Genomic DNA, 20,548 nt, shown 5'->3' on the forward strand with positions numbered 1-20,548 from the left:
ATCAGAACCAAACAAATTAATCTTCGTCTCATCGGACCATAGGACATGATTCCAGTAATCCATGTGCTTTGTTGACATGTCTTCAGCAAACTGTTTGCAGGCTTTCTTGTGTACCATTTCAGAAGAGGCTTCCTCCTGAGGTGACAGCCATGCAAACCAATTTGATGTAGAGTGCGGCGTATGGTCTGAGTACTAACAGGCTGACCCCCCCACTTCTTCAATCTCTGCAGCAATGCTGACAGCATACCTGCGACGATCTTTCAAAGAAAGCATTTGGATGTGACGCTCAGCACGTGCACTCAGCTTCTTTGGACAGCCAACCCCGAGGCCTGTTCTGAGTGGACCCTGCTCTTTTAAAACGCTGGATGATCTTAGCCACTGTGCTGGAGCTCAGTTTCAGGGTGTTGGCAATCTTCTCGTAGCCTTGGCCATCTTCATGTAGCGCAACAATATGTCTTTTAAGATCCTCAGAGAGTTCTGTTCCATGTGGTTCTATGTTGGAACTTTCAGTGACCAGTATGAGTGAGTGTGAAAGCTGCACTACGAATTTGAGCACACCTCCTCCGTATGCACACCTGGACCTAGTAACACTAATGAGTCACATGACATTTTGGTGGGAAAATGACAAGCAGTACTCAATTTGGACATTTAGGGATGTAGTTTCTAAGGAGTGTACTCATTTTTGTTGCCAGGGGTATAGATATTAATGGCTATATTTTGAGGGGAAAATAAATTAACTCTATTAAATAAGCTGCACACACACTACTTTTAATTATAACATTGAAAAAAAGGATTTTAAAAAATATTGACAAGTAGTTCCTTTCAATTCAAATTTTTCAGGCATGCGACCCAATAAAGTTTTTTTTTTTTTTTTTTTTTTTTTGCGCACTCAATAAAGCTTCTTGAACAAGTCACAGAGCTGCGTCACACACAACGTCACACAGCCTATTCTTTCGCCACTTGCGCGCTGTTGACGCCGACTCATCCCAAGAAAACGACAAATACAGCTCATCTTCTTCCTTGAGTTAATGAAATAATGAATTAGCTTGCGCTAAATGTAGATTTAGATTCATTCTGCACGTTTCAAAGTCGCTCGCTCAAACCAACCGGCCGTTGTTTGCTTCGAATGCCTCCCTTTCAATAGTTGGCGCCTCGCTCGGAAATTTATTAAAAATGATCACATTCGGTTCGTCCTTCTTGAAATCACAACAGCTCTTGGGATATGGGATATGTCTTTTGTGCTGCTTTCGGTTTTGAAAAAGGACAAGAAATGATGGAAATGTGGAGATGGATACATGGTCCATGCAGCGTTTTAATGCATATTTATGAGTGCAATAAAACTATAAAACTCAAATGACATTATCTCCAACTTTTCTTGGCCGATTGACTTCAAATAAAAACTGGTGTGGACTTCAACTTCCGCACTTTCAAACGAGACCAACCAGCGGCACGTGGGTGACGTAATTACAGCGTGACGAAGCTTCAAAGACGATATGCGTAAACGCGTCGCTGCCGACACGTTCGGTGTTAAAGGGTTAAACATGTGTTAGGACCAGTATGTGTGGCTAAACCATAGACTTTGTCTGCACAAAGCTTGCTAGCTTAACATTGTCATATAATAAAAAATGCAGTGTACTTCCTCACAAAACTTAGCCTCAGTGTCACAATAATACAAGACTCAAACAGTTACCACTTTAACACACAGAAAGCAGCAATATTGACTCTGCGCCATCTCTTTAAAATTTGTAATACAACAGCAGCATTTAGTTTATATGTGATCCTTTATTTCATCAAAGTGGCTTTAAAAGTCTTTATTTTGCTTGCCTAAATCTGCAGTAATAAAGATCTAATATTGAGGTAAATTGTTATGCAAATGCGTCTTAAATAGATCAATTCACTATTTATTGTTAGCGTTCCAGTGTAAGATTTTTAAGACAGACAGCCTGCTATGAAGTTTATCAGCTAATCTGCATTTGTACAACTCAGCCAGCTGCTGCACAGCCGAAGTAGCGGAGGGCTGCAGCTGAGAGGAAACAAGTCACTGAGCGAAAATAATTCTAAATGTGTTTGTGAAAATGGAAGGGGAAACAAATAAAGCCATCTATTTGTAATGCGAAGAACAGCGGAAGCCACACGATCGACAGCGTGACAGATCACGTCGTATCCCACGAATTGCCCCTGTTGCAGATACCTGCTCTTATCAGATAGCTTGTTGCCCAGGTTGCTGCCATGCTCTCCAAAAACAGATGCAAGGAGCAATTCTGGAGGCAAATGCCGTGGCCTCTCTGGTAATATTAAAAAGTAAAGCAACATTTTGCACAATAAAAGCAGAATGATTACCGTAATTTCCCGAATATTAGGCGCACCCATGTATAACACACACCCCAAATTTACTTGTAAAATCTAGGGGAAATTATTGTACCCGTGTATAACGTGCACCCTAATTTTAGCACCACTAAATAGAAGAATTAGGTTCGAGCGTATGAGGTGGCACTCGCGAGGTTTCCGCCGCTATCGCCATTTTGGAAGCGGGAAACATAAACAGTGAGGCATTTCAACACAGGTCACTCTTTAAAAATGGTTGGAAATTATTGTGCGGTAAAGAATTGCAACAACCGATCGAATAGAAAGGAGAATGTACAGCTCGACGGAACACCATTGAGTTTCTTCCGGATCCCTACATGGAGAAAAGGCGAGGGAAAGGTCATATCTGAACTTACCAAACGTCGAAGAATGGCATGGGTGGCTTCGATCAGAAGGAAGGGCATAACGTTTGATTCTCCAGTTACACACAGAGTTTGCTCTATGCACTTCCACTCGAGTAAGTTAATTTCGTTTGTTTACGCAAATTTCGGTAACTTTGTGCCCTAAGTCGGCCTGTTGTTAGCTATAGCTACAGGTAAACAACTAGCATGCATACATGTGCATTGTCTTCATAAGACATAATTCCTGTCGTTGCTAAATGAAAAAGCTGTAATATTTTGACGTGAGAGAGTGGCAAAGAATTTGTACACAGGCTACATTTTCTGCAACAAAAAATGTGTACATCCGTGGTCACAGACTAATGTAAACACACATTGCCTACCTTTGCTAGAAAGATGGTGTTGCCGTTTACTATGGTCATAATCTGCAAACCCTGCGCCCATCTGCAGCAAAACTGTTCGGAGCTTTGTAGCGATTTGTAGTTTCGGAATTGCTGATGAGTGTAGTAACTTACACCAAACACTAAATACAGCATGATGTCCATTTCGCGTAGTGGTGGAAGCTTGTCGACATCTTTATTCCATTTGTGTTCGGCTTGCTCGTAAGGGTCAACATTGTTCACATCCTTAAAATTGCTCACATATGTGTCCTTCGCCGTGGTAACAAGTTTGTCTCTGTATTGAACTGGCAAGTTTTCCTTACTTTTTCTTTTTTCTTTGGCACTCGTAGTTGAATTGTATTTGCCGTTAAGTTTAAATGTCCCGTGATGCAGACGTGCTTCCGAAATGGCTGCGTTGTCGCAAATCTCGCATGATCCCGTGCTGCTGTGACGTAAACGCTCGAGCCTAATACAAGAAAACAGAGCTCGTGTACAGATACAGAAATGTCATTTTACTGACTGGTGAAACACAGCACAAACATAGCACATTGGTAGTTCAAAACATTACCGTAAACTGACCATATGTATGGTAATAATATGATCTGATAACTTCTTGAACTTACCAGAGTCCAGGAGAAAACAAAACAGATGGGACTTTTCTTTTAAAGGCTGCTGTACAACTTTCTCGTTTCATCCTGATGAATAAATGTTTCCTCCATGGATTGATACGGTAAAATGAAAGTGAGAACGTAAGTCGGAAATCCGTGAGAGCTCATCGCTGTCGACACGACAGTAACAATAGGAACTATTGTTATTTGCATTTGAGTTTCCCGAGGGACAGATATAGTTGACGGACACAGGAAGTCTGTGTTGTTACGTTTGTTATGGTCCGAGTTGCGGAGCTGCAATAAACGTTGACTCAAATGAGCTCAAGAAACGAAATTCTGTGCTTTATGAAGAGTGAAAAAAGCAGAATTTAACACAGACGAAATCATTCGGCCGATCAGAGTGAAGTATTACCGAAACAAAATGGTGAAGTCACGTACCGTAATGGTCGGCAACGGATCGCCGCATACGTTTCTTCAACACAACATGGCCGTGTCAACAATAATTAAAAAAAATAAATAAATTAATTTAAAAAAAAAACAAATATATATATATATATATATATATATATATATATATATATATATATATATATATATATTTCTGTCTCCATCCATGTACCCGTTAATAATGCGCACCATGATTTTACAAGTTAATTTTTGGGGGAAAAAAGTGCGTGTTATGTTCGGGAAATTACGGTATTAATATAATTGAATGAATTCAAAAGTGTATCAGGATGTTTTGCAGGAAAATATTGGGCCGTCTGTCAGTCAGTTGAAGCTTAAAAGAGGATGGATGCTGACAAAGATCCAAACATAGAAGTAAATCAACTTCAGAATAGTTTTACATGTTCTGGAGCGGCCAAGTCAATGTCCAGACTTGAACCCCATTGAGATGCTGTGGCATCAGCTAAAGACAGCATTCATGCCAGACATCCCAGGAATCTAACTGATTCCAGCAGTTTTGTAGAGAAGAATGGGCCAAGATTAGTCCTGATCGATGTGCTAGACTTTTCTTCAGCTACAGGAAGCGTCTGGTTGAAGTTATTGCTGCCAAAGGGGGGGGGGGGGCTACAAAATATTAGATGTGATGGCTCACTTATCTAATTTTTCCCCTTCTTTCATTGTTTGAATACTATCTCCATAGAAATATGAAAACCTATAATTGCTTGGGTGGTTTTAGTAAAAGCAGACACTGTTTTTATCATTTGTGTGTTTTTGGCAAAGATCAGATCGCATTTGATGGTGATTTTGTTCAGAAATGTTAGAAATTCCAAACGCTTCAGATACTTTTTCATACCACCGTACTTTCATATGTATACGTCTTTTTTTAAAGGGAACCACGGATAGAAAGACTTGTCGTTCTTAAAAGATAAATGTTCTTATGAGTTAGAATAATTTGAAAATAATTTGATATTAAAACCCCTCTTGTGTTTGTTTTTATACAATTTGTAAAATTAGTTTATTAGGTCGCCATTGTTGTTGACGTTGCAGGGCGGTGATGTCACTGGGTTACGCTGCCGGGCTTCCAGAGTATGACTCTAGTAACATAAACATCTGTTCAACCATTTCAATTCGAATCCGAGAGGAACTTTAATGAGCAGGAGAGCACTGTCGATATTTCACAAAACGAGCAGCAAAAGCACAATGAAGAGGAAAGAGTGGATGAGACGAGACAAGAGTATGACAAAACCGGTGTTCTGCCAAAATGTGCTACACCGGCGAAACGTCTTACAAGGGGCAAATTTGAGACCCAAAGTACTTCCGTGCACTTTCAGCTTGTTTTGTTTAGATGCATAAAGACAGAACATACGAAAGATGCCTTAAGAAAACACATAAACGTGGTGATATCAAATAAGGGTGGTATAAATACGCTACGTGACGAATGTGGTTAACAGATCTACAATCTGCTTTGAAGCTACCAAAAGAACACAATACTTAAAAGTATCGGAGAGAAACACATGCAAAAAGTATTTTGAAGGAATGAAAAGGTAATAAAAGACTCAATAAAAACACAAATAGTAAGTCTATCACAAAAGTGGGTACACCCCTCGCATTTCTGCAGATATTTTAAGTATATCTTTTCACTGGACAACACTGACAAAATGACACTTTAACATAATGAAAAGTAGTATGTGTGCAGCTTATATAATAGAGTTCATTTATTTCCCGCTCAAAATAACTCAAAATATAGCCGTTAATATCCAAACCCCTGGCAACAAAAGTGAGTACCCCCCTTAGAAACTACGTACATCCCTAAATGTCCAAATTCAGTACTGCTTGTCATTTTCCCCCCAAAATGTCATGTCACTCGTTACAGGAGTGCTGTCAGCATTGCTGCAGAGATTGAAGTGGTGGTGGTGGTGGGGGGCGGGGGGTGATTCCCACCACCATGCACCACATTTATCTTTGAACTCCTCACCTAGTCGCCGCCACACAAGCTCGAGACCATCGGAACCAAACAAATTAATCTTCGTCTCATCAGACCATAGGACGTGGTTCCAGTAATCCATGTGCTTTGTTGACACGTCTTCAGCAAACTGTTTGCGGGCTTTCTTGTGTGCCATCTTCAGAAGAGGCTTCCTCCTGGGGTGACAACCATGCACACCAATTTGATTTCAAATGCGGCGTATGGTCTGAGCACTAACAGGCTGACCCCCCACCTCTTCAATCTCTACAGCAATGCTGACAGCGCTCCTGTAACGAGTCACATGACAAGCAGTACTCAATTTGGACATTTAGGGATGTACGTAGTTTCTAAAGGGTGTACTTGCTTTTGTTGCCAGGGGTTTATATATTAATGGCTATATTTTGAGTTATTTTGAGGGGAAAATAGATGAACTCTATTATATAAGCTGCACACAGTATACTTTTCATTGTGTCAAAGTGTCATTTTGTCAGTGTTGTCCCATGAAAAGATATACAGTACTTAAACCCTTAGATGCACAAGTTACTGGACCCTACAATCTTCCATAAGTGGGTCAAAAGTGACCCATATTAGAACCAATGTGTTTTTATGCCATTTTGGTGAAGGATTATCACTTATATTAGTTAGTATTATATTTAGGGCCACACAAAAATTAGTTCATGCTTGAAATATCTTTATGATTCAATTAACATTTTTTGGAGAAAAAAAAACCAAAACAGAACAGCAATGGACTTCATCCTTCCTTGTATTTTATCATCAATGATGAAGAGCTCACATGCATCTTTTTGGTGAGACAGCAGTGCTAAGCCCTTGTGGAGGCACTGACTGATTTCTGAGGATATTGTGGCTCTGTGTTCTGCCCTTGGTGGGGGGTCATTGTCTCTAGTAAGAGCCCTATCAACGCATTCTGTTGGCCATGATTTGGACACTTTCTTCTTCAGAGGACACATAAGTGGAATCCTATGAGTCAGACTGATCCTGTTCAGTTGGATTTTCTAGGTGGACAACTGCCACTGCCACCTGGACAATAGTTTGGGTCCTCATCATCAGAAATTTGGGACACTTGAGTCCAACCCCGTCACTGCCTCTCCATCATCCAACATCTGTAGGACCATTTCAGCTGTAAATCTAGCACAAATCTGATTTTTTCGTGTTTTTCCAACCCGACTGAACGGGAAAAGTCACATAAAAGTGGACCATTTTCAATTCGATCCAGGTCACTTTCGTATGTGGTTAAAATCCCATCCGGGCCACATTTTTCCAGAACGTGGCTGCGGTCGGAACTGTCAAGTCCCCCAAATTGGAATTCATGCAGCAATTAACAGAATTTAAAATTCTCTATGCTCCAATGCTCCTGCGCATGCGGGCCAGTTTGCTCAGCGCATCTCGGACTGTGAATTAGAGCGCATGTGTGATACTTGAACAGGGTCAATGGACAAAGGCAGTCTGAACAGGTACGCCAAAAAAACAGACATGACAAAAAAATCGGACTTGTGCATTAGGACCCGCGGTATGAACCTAGCCTTAGTTAGTTAGCTAGTTATGAAGTAGGTTAATTTGTTGATGAATAATATAAAGAGTCATGAAAGACACGCACACAAAATACTATATGGACCCCAATCACGTGACGTCACAACTCTGCCCCCCTGACTGGTGCCGTCATAGTGTCTGTCAGTCAGCTCATAGTGTTTACATATTACCGCTACGTACATTCCTCCTACTACTGTGTGTTTTTTCTGCTTGTCTAAGGAATCACTCCCTAGTAAACGAACCCAAAAACCTTCCTGACAATCGTTAACATTGATTAATCAAAATGGTGACGGCATGTGTGGCGGTTGGTTGTGGTAACAGAGAAGATAAACGATCATTTTAGTAGTTGCTGTGTGCCCGTTGTTAAAAGGGCAAATCTCTAAAGCAGCCCGGTTTGTTTATCTCGGTTCATGATGCGTTTGTGTGGACAGCCATTAGACAGCGGTGAAAACATCAATATGATGCCAAACGATCGTAGACATCATCAGACGGAGACTAAGAAGCTCGTCGCCACGGTCGCGCTGCAAGTAAGTGAGCGCAACAACAGGTATTGTGCCGAAAAATAGCCGCCCTGCGTGAAATGTCCCCCCTGACGGGAACGCCCACACGGAAAAAACTTTCTTGTACCGTGAATATGTATTTTACTCTGCTTGAACTAATAAATAAACCTGTGTGATTGTCATTGGGATATGGTCGTGAAAACCTGCATATTAATACATTTCTGTTCAAAGATGGTTATGTGGCCCAGTCATGATTTGTTACTAAAATACAGTACTCATATTTTGTGTAATTTAATTATTTAAAACTGATCTTATAGTCGTAAATCCATTACTGCAATGCGTCCATGAAAACATTTGATGTTTTCACGTCAATAAAGCGTTATAAATAAGCGCTCCTTTCGGGGGGGCATTTCACACCGGGCAGCTATTTTTCGGCACACACCGGCCCGTTGTATATCAAGTTTCATTTTACAATCGTGACAGCTTAGCTGACCAAATGTCGGTTTATATTTGGGCCGGTGCCGATTTTGGGTACCCGACTCCTCATCGTGACATAAACTAAAGTATGATTGGAAATTTTGTGGTCTCAGGACGAGCTCTGACGCACGGGACGGGACCGGACGGGAGGAAACATCGGTTTGGGCATCAAATATGGATCTGCCGACTTGATCGACCGAAGCTTTTCCAAATAACTGCTTTTATGCAACTCATCCAATGAGTTTACAGCGTCTGAAAGCACCGGGGCTTCCATAATTTGCAAGTGAATCCACCTTTAGAAACTACGATCATTGACAATACGTACACACAATGACGGACAATATGGCGGCACAATACAGCGATCATGTGATTTTGTGACGTTGGTGATTGGGGTCTATAATTTATGGGTTTCTAATAGCATATTTTAGCAAAAGAGAACAATTGTGGCTTATTAGAGCCTACAAGTCTTCGAGGTTCTCTTTAATATAGAATGTGTGCCTTGGCTCAGAAAAGGTTGGGAAGCACTGAGTGTAAAGCAAGTGCAGTAGCCACTTATCACAGCAACCCTACGACCACCCAAAAATACTGCTTTCTGTCTCCATCTCCCACCCTCTGCTAATCTGTCTTTCTCACTGTGATGTGCAAGTAACTACGTATCTATCTGTCTGTCTGTTTCCCACTCTCGCCTCCCTCAGCATCGCCGTCGCCGCTGTCACTGACAGTTGCGTGACACAGGCTGCAGAGAAGCCAGAGTCCGCCACAAGGAAAGTAGAGGCACCTGACCCCAGTCTGTCCCCCGCCCAGCCTTGCCCCCCCGGATCCTCTATTCTCTTGCCCGCCTCCAACGGCGGCCTGCAAGTGACTTATTTAAGCACACCGCTGTAAAAAGAAAGGGGGAACAAAAAGTGGCGCCACAAGTTTGATGTCAAACTTTGTTCAAATATATCTGTCTCGTTTGATAAACTCGATAAATCAGACTCCGTTCAAAGCCTTAAGAGGGACTCTAAAGCTTCAAGTTTATCTGATTGGATGAGCTCAGGCAGACTAATGGCAAAGATATCAAATCAAATTGCTAATCAGAGGAAAATCATCTGTGATCTGATAGAGGATTTGGCTGCTGTTAATCTTCCCATAAACCCAATCTCTCCGATAAATTTTATTTGTTAAGAGTAGTGCAACCTCCTCTCCTTTTGTCAATCGTTCTTAAACCCCCTTCCGACTGTCCCTCGCTGATCTGCTGTGCATGATTGTCGTCGCCCATGCATGATAAAAGCTGTGTCCATGGTGTGTAACTGTGCATGCGCTGTTGTCAAAATGTGACTTAGAACTTTAAGTGTCCACGTTGTACAGTGTCTTAACATGAAATGTGTTCAAATGTTTAATCAAGTGAATGTTGGAGATTCTTAGTTTTATCAGCGGAAGGCTGGGCGATGCTATCTCAGCCTCCCGTGGGTACTTAGCTGAGTGAAATCCCCGATTATCAGATTATGGGAACCATCAACATTGCAATATTACAGCATGCAACTGTGTGACACATTACCTGGAGAAGTTTGGAATAGGCTTGGGCCAACATCAATATCTATGGTATGATAACCTAGAGCAAAAAATATCGTTGTATCATGAAATCAAAATGAAAGCTCTAAGATATACAGTGGGGCAAATAAGTATTTAGTCAACCGCCAATAGTGCAAGTTCTCCTACTTGAAAAGATTAGAGAGGCCTGTAATTGTCAACATGGGTAAACCTCAACCATGAGAGACAGAATGTGGAAAAAAAAAAAACAGAAAATCACATTGTTTGATTTTTAAAGAATTTATTTCCAAATCAGAGTGGAATATAAGTATTGGGTCACCTACAAACAAGCAAGATTTCTGGCTGTCAAAGAGGTCTAACGTCTTCTAACGAGGTCTAACGAGGCTCCACTCGTTACCTGAATAAATGGCACCTGTTTCAACTCATTATCGGTATAAAAGACACCTGTCCACAAGCTCAAGTCAGTCACACTCCAAACTCCATTATGGCCAAGACCAAAGAGCTGTTGAAGGAAACCAGAAACTAAATTGTAGACCTGCACCAGGCTGGGAAGACTGAATCTGCAATCGGTAAATTGCATGGTGTAAAGAAATCAACTGTGGGAGCAATTATTAGAAAATGAAAGACATACAAGACCACTGATAATCTCCCTCGATCTAGGGCTCCATGCAAGATCTCACCCCGTGGCGACAAAATAATAACAAGGACGGTGAGCAAAAATCCCAGAACCACACGGGGGGACCTAGTGAATGACTTACAGAGAGCTGGGACCACAGTAACAAAGGCTACTATCAGTAACACAATGCGCCGCCAGGGACTCAAATCCTGCACTGCCAGACGTGTCCCCCTGCTGAAGCCAGTACACGTCCAGGCCCATCTGCGGTTCGCTAGACAGCATTTGGATGATCCAGAAAAGGACTGGGAGAATGTGTTATGGTCAGATGAAACCAAAATAGAACATTTTGGTAGAAACACCGGTTCTCATGTTTGGAGGAGAAAGAATACTGAATTGCATCCGAAGAACACCATACCCACTGTGAAGCATGGTTGTGGAAACATCATGCTTTTTGGCTTTTTTTCTGCAAAGGGACCAGGACGACTGATCTGTGTAAAGGAAAGAATGAATGGGGCCATGTATCGCGAGATTTTGAGTGAAAATCTCCTCTATGGAAAGGCCTTTTGATACTGAGTAGAATAAAAGTGGTTTGGGACCAATGGGACCATCCTATCTCGAATTACGGGCAAAAATACGCTGATTGGCTGTAGTCGTCAGGTGCATTATGGGAAGTAATTTGAACCATCAACTTCCGTTAGTCGTAGCAATACAAAAATACCACCATTGAATTCAAGTTGAGTTACAGTGGGATAAAATTTCATCAACTACTAATTGCGCAAGTTCTACAAATTGAAGACATTAGAGAGGCCTGTAATTGTCAGCATGGGTAAACCTCAACCGTGACAGACAGAATGTGGAAAAAAAAACTGAAAATCACATTGTTTGATTTTTAAAGAATTAATTTGCAAGTCATGGTGGAAAATAAGTATTTGGTCAATACCAAAAGTTCACCTCAATACTTTGTTATGTACCCTTTGTTGGCAATAATGGAGGCCAAACATTTTCTGTAACTCTTTACAAGCTTTTCACACACTGTTGCTGGTATTTTGACCCATTCCTCCATGCAGATCTCCTCTAGAGCAGTGATGTTTTGGGGCTGTCGTTGGGCAACATGGACTTTCAACTCCCTCCACAGATTTTCTATAGGGTTTAGATCTAGAGACTGGCTAGGCCACTCCAGGACCTTGAAATGCTTCTTAGGAAGCCATTCCTTTGTTGCTGTGGCTGTGTGTTTGGGATCATTGTCATGCTGAAAGACCCAGCCACGTCTCATCTTCAATGCCCTTGCTGATGGAAGGAGATTTTCACTCAAAATCTCTCGATACATGGCCCCATTCATTCTCTACTTTACACAGATCACTCGTCCTGGTCCCTATGCAGAAAACCAGCCCCAAAGCATGATGTTTCCACCGCCATGCTTCACAGTGGGTATGGTGCAATTCAGTATTCTTTTTCCTCCAAACACAAGAACCTGTGTTTCTACCAAAAAGTTGTTTTTTTGGTTTCATCTGACCATAACACATTCTCTCAGTCCTCTTCTGGATCATCCAAATGCTCTTTAGTGAACCGCAGACGGGACTGGACGTGTACTTTCTTTAGCAGGGTGACACGTCTGGCAGTGCAGGATTTGAGTCCCTGGCAGCGCATTGTGTTACTGATAGTAGCCTTTGCTACTGTGGTCCCAGCTTTCTGTAGGTCATTCACTAGGTCCCCCCGTGTGGTTCTGGGATTTTTACTCACCGTTCTTGTTATCATTTTGACGCCACGGGGTGAGGAGGGCGTTGAAAGTCCGTGTTACCCAACGACAGCCCTATTAGGAGTTGTATATTTCATTTTGTAAATAGAGCTTTAAAACGATACACAGGAAACAATTTTGCATCACTGGTGAGCTATTTTCTGAACAAAAAACATAAATCACTGTAAAACACGAGAAAATATACATTCAAAGATCCTACCTGATCCCCCCTTTTGCACCCGCGGCTCTGCTCGTTTACTTCAAAAACAACGGCACACTGCTTGGTAACTCCTTCGTTGCCATTGATGATGATGATAGACACCCAATCATTTGGCTCTTTTCATCCTTCTGACGTGAATTGATATTAATTTATCACTAGTAGACATCCAATCCATTTGAAATGTGACAAGTAGAAAGGATGAATTCAATGGATTGGATATCTAGCACTGTCAATGGCAGCCAATGGGTTAAGTCCCAGACAGCAGACCAATGTTGAAAGTCGATTTTATATCGTTGAATCAACGTTGACACCCGACGTTGATTTGTCATCACTTTTGCACCCTCAATTAATGTTGTTTTAACGTTGAAATCCTAACAAAACCTAAATGTAATTTTGATTATTGTTAATATTAGAACAACGGTGAATCAATGTCATGTTTTCCTTCATTTTCAACCATGACGCTATTATGTGTTCAAATATGCCTTTATTTAAAGGTCCTGTTTTTTTTTTTTTTTTTACATAGAGAAGAAAAAGCTATGCTGAATAATAAAATATACTGAATAAATAATAAAAATTAGAACTTGTCTAAATTTTAAATTATTTTTAATAACGCTCAGTAAACATATTGCAAACTTAGGCCTCCTCTTCAGTCTGATGAGCTTTGCTGCGAACCTTGGCACATGGTGGTCTGGGGCATAGCATAGCCACTTTTGCATAACAGCAGCGAATGCATATTCTGACACGTCTATGCCCATCTTACAATTTTGGCAACTTTGGCAACTTTGTCACATTGGGTCAGGCAAAGGGTTTTATATACAGTGGGGCAAACAAGTATTTAGTCAACCACTAATTGTGCAAGTTCTCCCACTTGAAAATATTAGCGAGGCCTGTATTTGTCAACATGGGTAAACCTCAACCATGAGAGACAGAATGTGGGGAAAAAAATCACACTGTTTGATTTTTAAAGAATTTATTTGCAAATCATGGTGGAAAATAAGTATTTGGTCAATACCAAAAGTTCATCTCAATACTTTGTTATGTACCCTTTGTTGGCAATAACGGAGGCCAAACGTTTTCTGTAACTCTTCACAAGCTTTTCACACACTGTTGCTGGTATTTTGGCCCATTCCTCCTTGCAGATCTCCTCTAGAGCAGTGATGTTTTGGGGCTGTCGTTGGACAAAACGGACTTTCAACTCCCTCCACAGATTTTCAGTGGGGTTGATATCTGGAGACTGGCTAGGCCACTCCAGGACCTTGAAATGCTTCTTAGGAAGCCACTCCTTTGTTGCCCTGGCTGTGTGTTTGGGATCAGTGTCATGCTGGAAGACTCAGCCACGTCTCATCTTCAATGCCCTTGCTGATGGAAGGAGATTATCACTCAAAATCTCTCCCAACATGGCCCCATTCATTCTTTCCTTTACACAGATCAGTCGTCCTGGTCCCTTTGCAGAAAAACAGACCCAAAGCATGATGTTTCCACCCCCATGCTTCACAGTGGGTATGGTGTTCTTCGGCTGCAATTCAGTATTCTTTCTCCTCCAAACACGAGAACCTGTGTTTCTACCAAAAAACTTCTATTTTAGTTTCAGCTGACCACAACACATTCTCCTAGTCCTCTTCTGGATCATCCAAATGCTCTCTAGCGAACCACAGATGGGCCTGGACGTGTACTGGCTTCAGCAGGAGGACACGTCTGGCAGTGCAGGATTTGAGTCCCTGGCTGCACATAGTGTTACTGATAATAGCCTTTGTTACTGTGGTCCCAGCTCTCTATAGGTCATTCACTAGGTCCCCCCTTGTGGTTCTGGGATTTTTGCTCACTGTTCTTGTTATCATTTTGACGCCACGGGGTGAGATATTGCATGGAGCCCCAGATCGAGGGAGATTATCAGTGGTCTTGTATGTCTTCCATTTTCTAATAATTTCTCCTACAGTTGATTTCTTTACACCAAGCGTTTTACCTATTGCAGATTCAGTTTTCCCAGCCTGGTGCAGGTCTACAATTTTGTCTCCGGTGCCCTTCGACAGGTCTTTGGTCTTGGCCATAGTGGAGTTTGGAGTTTGACTGACTGAGATTGTGGACAGGTGTCTTTTATACCGACAATGAGTTAAAACAGGTGCCATTAATACAGGTAATGAGTAAAGCCACGTTTGACCTCGTTAGAAGAAGTTAGACCTCTTTGACAGCTAGAAATCTTGCTTGTTTGTAGGTGACCAAATACTTATTTTCCACTATAATTTGGAAATAAATTCTTTAAAAATCAAACAATGTGATTTTCTGTTTTTTTTTTTTTTTTTTTTTCCATTGTGTCTCTCATGGTTGAGGTTTACCCATGTTGACAATTACAGGCCTCTCTAATCTTTTCAATTAGGAGAACTTGCACAATTGGTGGTTGACTAAAAACTGATTTGCCCCACAGTGCAAATAATAATGACAAATGCGGTTTTTCTACCGTAAGACATTCTTGCTGTTTAAGGCTCTGAAAAAGCGCAGCAGGCTTACCTTTAAATATGGCTCTCCTTAAATGAGACGTTTCCAGTGGAGTTCGTTCGAGGTGTGTGGCTGTCTTCCTGGTCAACCAAGAACACAACTATTTAACAACCGAAACTCCCGCTCATCTATAATTTGATTACTTTTTGATCATATTTCCCTGTCAATCATAAATCAACTATTTGTTAACATTAGTTCATCAACTATAAAACAATGTAAACTCAACCATCGCCTGACATACCATAGAACAACGTTGTTTCAACGTCACTGCCATGCGTCATCGTTATTTGCAACATTGATTCAACATTGTTCATTGTCGGAAATTTCAATGTCAACCATACTGATGATTTTGTTGGCGAAATCAACATTTATTCATTGTGGGTCTGCTATCTGAGGTCTAGTTTGCAAATATGTTGCAGGCTGCAAAGTGAACACTCAAAAAAAAAAAAAAAAAAAAAAAAATCCAAGTCTTTTTGTGGTATTTCATGCCGTGACTTTTTAAATCCTTGATATAGCTTTAAACTGGTTATCTGCACATGTCTCCTACTCAAAATGGACCTGACGTCTATTACTCTCAGTGGTTCAGAAACAAGATTATTTGCTGTTTAAGAAATGTAGTTAAGCACACTTAGCACAGCAAAACAAAATGCTACAAAATGAGGAAAATAGACAACACCAACACGGTTGATTGTGTTTGCCTCAGCCGAGCAGCACTCGCTGTCGGTCAAGGCTAATAAATCACGCAGCCGTTTAGCGACCCCGAGCGTCTAATGATTATCAAAACAGACGGGTGTTTGTCAAAAGCAATCGGCGGAGAAGAATGTGTTCATCGTTCTTGCTCGTACCCGCCGTGATTTACGACCCCCCACCCCCCGCCTGAAATCGCTACCACAATGGCAAGCATAGCATCGGCAAGCCGCCTTGCGAAATGAATTTGCTCTCGCGCCTTCCTGACATTGACACAGTTGCAGACGTTGGGCAGGATAAATCACTTTGACAGCGCCGCCGTTGCCGCTAACTTGTAAATGCAGCACGGGAAACCCTGTTGACGCTGGACGTCGTCAGCAGATTTTCACAGTTGGGACTGAAAGGACACTTGACGTGAGCAGAGAAGAGGATATTGATCATACACAAAAAAGTCAAAATGTTGAATAAGAAGATGTTCACACCTGGTGCAAACATGCATGCGCACCACCCTTAATGAGCCTTGTTCATGATTTTCACACTGGAAGTGGGAGGAAATCTTACCAGAAATGTTATGTATTGGCATATCAGCAACCATTTAAAATGTTTACAATTTTTCTATGTAAAACCATAAATGTACACTTACCTAAGCAAAATAAATTGCTCAAGGATGATATGAAAAAGTGTCCCATCGTGTTCGAGGATGTTCCAGTCACAACCAGTTAAGTTATGTATCTATAACCAAACTCTTGTTTGTTAGCTTTGAGTTTTTTTTTTGTTTTGTTTTTTAACTCTCGCTTCAGTGCACGTTGATTTACAGCATTTTTAAATGAACTTTCAAGCCCCACATAATATCGTTTTATCTCCGCTAGCATTTAGTCTGTCCTCTCAGCCTCAGCATTATGGCCACACACAAATAATCTCTATATCCTAGGGACCGCTAGGTTCCTTTGGCGGAAACAATGTGTGCCTGATATCATATATTTTAGATATTTTGACCAATTGCTTTAAAAATATAAACTCTTAGACCCTCTGGCCAAGATGATTCGTACTGTCCAAATCAAGCCAGACAGACAGCAGTTTTACGGGCATGGATAGATGGATGGATGGATGGATGGATAGATAAATGGATGGATGGATGGATAATAAATAATAATGAAAAAAAAGATATTAAAAGATCTAACATACAGTGGGGTAAATAAGAATTTAGTCAACCACCAATTGTGCAAGTTCTCCTACTTGAAAAGATTTGAGAGGCCTGTAATTGTAAACATGGGTAAACCTCAACCATGAGAGACAGAATATGGGAAAAAAAACAGAAAATCACAGTTTGATTTTTAAGAGAATTTATTTCCAAATTAGAGTGGAAAATAAGTATTTGGTCACCGACAAACAAGCAAGATTTCTGGCTGTCAAAGAGGTCTAACTTTTTCTAAGGAGGTCTAACTAGGCTCCACTCGTTATCTGTATTAATGGCACCTGTTTTAACTCATTATCTGTATAAAAGACATCTGTCCACAAGCTCAGTCAGTCACACTCCAAACTCCACTATGGCCAAGACCATAGAGCTGTCGAAGGACACGAGAGACAAAATTGTAGACCTGCACCAGGCTGGGAAGACTGAATCTGCAATAGGTAAAACGCTTGGTGTAAAGAAATCAACTGTGAGAGCAATTATTAGAAAATGAAAGACATACAAGACCACTGATAATCTCCCTCGATCTGGGGCTCCATGCAAGATCTCACCCCGTGGCGTCAAAATGCTAACAAGAAGGGTGAGCAAAAATCCCAGAACCACACGGGGGGGACCTAGTGAATGATCTACAGAGAGCTAGGACCACAGTAACAAAGGCTACTATCAGTAACGCAATGCGCCGCCAGGGACTCAAATCCTGCACTGCCAGACGTGACCCCTGCTGAAGCCAGTACACGTCCAGGCCCGTCTGCAGTTCGCTAGAGATCATTTGGATGATCCAGAAGAGGACTGGGAGAATGTGTTATGTTCAGATGAAACCAAAATAGAACATTTTGGTAGAAACACAGGTTCTCGTGTTTGGAGGAGAAAGAATACTGAATTGCATCCGAAGAACACCATACCCAAGCATGGTGGTGGAAACATCATGCTTTGGGGCTGCTTTTCTGCAAAGGGACCAGGACGACTGATCTGTGTAAAGGAAAGAATGAATGGGACCATGTATCGAGAGATTTTGAGTGAAAATCTCCTTCCATCAGCAAGGGCATTGAAGATGAGACGTGGCTGGGTCTCTCAGCATGACAATGATCCCAAACACATAGCCAGGGCAACAAAGGAGTGGCTTCGTAAGAAGCATTTCAAGGTCCTGGAGTGGCCTAGCCAGTCTCCAGAGCTTAACCCCATAGAAAATCTGTGGAGGCAGTTGAAAGTCCGTGTTGCCGAACGACAGCCCCAAAACATCACTGCTCTAGAGGAGATCTGCATGGAGGAATGGGCCAAAATACCAGCAACAGTGTGTGAAAAGCTTGTGAAGAGTTACAGAAAACATTGGGCCTCCGTTATTGCCAACAAAGGGTACATAACAAAGTATTGAGATGAACTTTTGGTATCGACCAAATACTTATTTTCCACCATGATTTGCAAATAAATTCTTTGGAAATCAAACAGTACGATTTTCTGAGTTTTTTTTCCACGTTCTATCTCTTATTGTTGAGGTTTACCCATGTTGACAATTACAGACCTCTCTAATATTTTCAAGTGGGAGAACTTGCACAGTTAGTGGTTGACTAAATACTTATTTGCCCCACTGTATGTGTTTGTGAAAGTTAAAGGGGAAACAAATAAAGCCATCCATCCATTTGCTGTGCGAAGAACTGCAGAGGCCACACGATCGACAACGTGACAGCTCACGTTGTATCCAACCAACTGTCCCTGTCGCAGACACCTGCTTTTATCAGATAGCTTGTTGCCCAGGTTACCGCCATGCTCTCCAAAAAAGATGCAAGGAGCAATTGTGAAGGGAAATGTCGCGGCCTCTCTGGTAATATTAAAAAGTTAAGCAACATTGGGCACTCTTACAGCTTGTTCAGATTTCAGGTCAAATTTCAAGATGAACCTGAATTGCACTATTTCCATGACAGATGTACTTAAAGAGAAAGTTCTGAATTTTTGACATTAGGCTTAATCTTTGAGTTAGCGAGGGTTAAATTAGTCTGTGGAGGTGATTTCAACAAATTCCGTGCAGTTTGTTAGTTACTCATTAATTTCAGGGCTCCGGAGTGGCTAAGCTAGTGCGAGTCAATGGTCCCTTCCTAGCATGCCAATAAAAAAACATATTAACAGATCTAACGCCCATGCGGCAAAAACAATGTTACACCAAACTGCCGTATTTCATTTATTTCTGTGGGACCATTTGTTTTAGATGCGTAATGTGACCACAATAGGGAAAAGTGCTTCAGCCACTTGTGCTCATGCTGCATTCGAGGAAGGTGGGAAGTCGGACTTATCCCACCAGGATGGTTGCAGTTGCGATCTCAAAGCGTTCCAAGCGTTTTTTATTTTGGCCATCAAAAGAAACGTTGACCTCCAGCAAACCTGCCTTTTCATAAGTGATCAAATAGTAGAGGAAAAAACAACGGCTAAGGTAAATAGACCACACTGTAAACTGCCTTCTTTAGTTTTACGGTCTTCTTTTCGACGGGCAGCGCACTTTGTCGGGTGACGTCTGATTGAAGCAACCCGTGAAGTCGGGGTGCTTTTTTTTCCTGACTTCGCAACTAGGGCCTCTCAGTTTGAGAGGCGTTCCAGTAATATTTTTCATGGTCGGAGGTTGGAAAATACGAAAAAAACGATTTCCCACATTCCTCGAATTCAACATCAGTCTACGGAGTCTTGACTGAAGAACGGCAACATAGTGGAACGTGCATTTAAAGGCTGTGGAAACAGAAGAGTTTCCGCGAATTAATTTGGGCAAAGAGTTTCCACGAATTAATTTAGAGGTCTTTGGTGTAATTTTATGGTATCTTAGTGCACTTCAGAGAGGAGAAAATTCCCAAGTGTTGAATTATTCCAAGTACAGGGTAAAAAAACGGCAATTATAGTGAAGTGAAGTGTACAGAGGATTACTTTTTCTATAAGGATGGAGTCGCACGTCAGAGGGAAATGATGAAGATCCCTCATATTGGAGCTCCATTTTGGATCATTTGAGCATTCTTTTAAGACCGACAGAATATTGTGTTCTATGACAATATAAACTAGAGGTGCAACAATTAACTGACGACTAACTGATGAGCAAATTAATCAACAATTACTTTGATAACCAATCAATCGTTTAGGATCTTCTTCACCTTAAACTGATAAAATACGTACAAATAACTAGAGATGATTGATCGGGTCCGATCACGTCATTTTCAAAGTATCGGAATCGGCAAAAAAATATCGGCCATGCCTTTTTTTAAAATATATATTGTTTTTAATTAAATCATTTTCTAATTGTATTTAGCGCTACAAACATAATATGTTACGCTCATCCTGAGTCTTTAGGCTTAAGGTTGGGTTATCAAATTTATCCCAATAACGGCGGTAATTAATTTTTTAAAAATGTATCACGTTAAAATATTTAACGCAATTAATGCATGCGCTGTACGACTCACTCACGCATTGTTGCGCTCA

At 41.3% G+C, this 20,548-nt stretch overlaps 1 protein-coding gene across 4 annotated transcripts in view; it reads left to right on the top strand.

Annotated features, from left to right (window-relative positions):
- LOC130917360 (nectin-1-like) overlaps positions 1–20,548 on the top strand; it is a 588,953-nt gene that overhangs the window by 449,474 nt on the left and 118,931 nt on the right. For 3 of the 4 annotated variants that reach the window (XM_057838682.1, XM_057838683.1, XM_057838685.1), the window contains one exon: positions 9,318–9,384. The exons of the other annotated variant lie outside the window; for it this stretch is intronic. In XM_057838682.1, the coding sequence (XP_057694665.1) occupies positions 9,318–9,384 (67 nt within the window). The remainder of the gene's footprint in view (positions 1–9,317; positions 9,385–20,548) is intronic. 4 annotated transcript variants of the gene reach the window in all.

The sequence above is a fragment of the Corythoichthys intestinalis genome, chromosome 6 (assembly GCF_030265065.1).
Source record: "Corythoichthys intestinalis isolate RoL2023-P3 chromosome 6, ASM3026506v1, whole genome shotgun sequence".
Lineage (NCBI taxonomy): Eukaryota > Metazoa > Chordata > Actinopteri > Syngnathiformes > Syngnathidae > Corythoichthys > Corythoichthys intestinalis.